Source organism: Neophocaena asiaeorientalis, unplaced genomic scaffold, assembly GCF_003031525.2.
Source record: "Neophocaena asiaeorientalis asiaeorientalis breed wild unplaced genomic scaffold, Neophocaena_asiaeorientalis_V1.1 scaffold757, whole genome shotgun sequence".
Taxonomy (NCBI): Eukaryota; Metazoa; Chordata; class Mammalia; order Artiodactyla; family Phocoenidae; genus Neophocaena; species Neophocaena asiaeorientalis.
The window spans coordinates 414,160-414,780 of NW_020172686.1; the positions used below are offsets into that span (position 1 = coordinate 414,160).

At 68.8% G+C, this 621-nt stretch overlaps 1 protein-coding gene across 1 annotated transcript in view; it reads left to right on the forward strand.

Moving 5' to 3' along the window:
- The window catches only part of EP400 (E1A binding protein p400), a 116,694-nt gene that overhangs the window by 87,308 nt on the left and 28,765 nt on the right, over positions 1–621 (forward strand). Inside the window, exons 36-38 of the mRNA XM_024739910.1 lie at positions 6–93; positions 300–344; positions 439–592. Of these exons, the coding sequence (XP_024595678.1) occupies positions 6–93; positions 300–344; positions 439–592 (287 nt within the window). The remainder of the gene's footprint in view (positions 1–5; positions 94–299; positions 345–438; positions 593–621) is intronic.

Consider the following 621-nt stretch of genomic DNA (forward strand, 5'->3'; position numbering starts at 1 on the left):
CACGCGCGGGCACTGCGGGAGCGCGAGGCCCGGGCACGGCGTGAGCCCGAGCAGCAGCTGCTCACCTACACCCGGGAGGACGCCTGCCGCGCGGTACGTGTGCCCGAGGGCTCCCCTTACCCGCGCGGTCGTTCCCCGCCGCGCTGCCCGCTGGCCGGGGCGCAGACGCATCGCGGGGCTTCTCGACAGCCACGCTGCGAGCTTATTTCCAAGACTTGACCGGCGTGAAGGTAGATGCTTGGTGGCTGCAGCTTGAAGCCAGGGCTGGGTGGACCTGAAAAGCTCCCCTTCTCCTGTAGGAGTTCGTGTATGAGGGCGCCGACGGGCAGACGGAGGTCATGCCGGTGAGTGCCCGCCTCCCCGTGTCCCTGGGCTCGCCTCCCGCCGGGCGGCTGCTCCTGGGGCCACACGGCTCAGGGCTCTCCCTTCTGCACGCAGCTTTGGACGCCGCCCACGCCCCCCCAGGACGACAACGACATCTACATCGACTCGGTCATGTGTCTCATGTACGAAAGCACTCCCATCCCAGAGTCCAAGCTGCCGCCCGTGTACGTGAGGAAGGAGCGCCGGAGACACAAGACGGACCCGTCAGGTGGGTTCCTGTGGCGGGGGAGGGGTCGG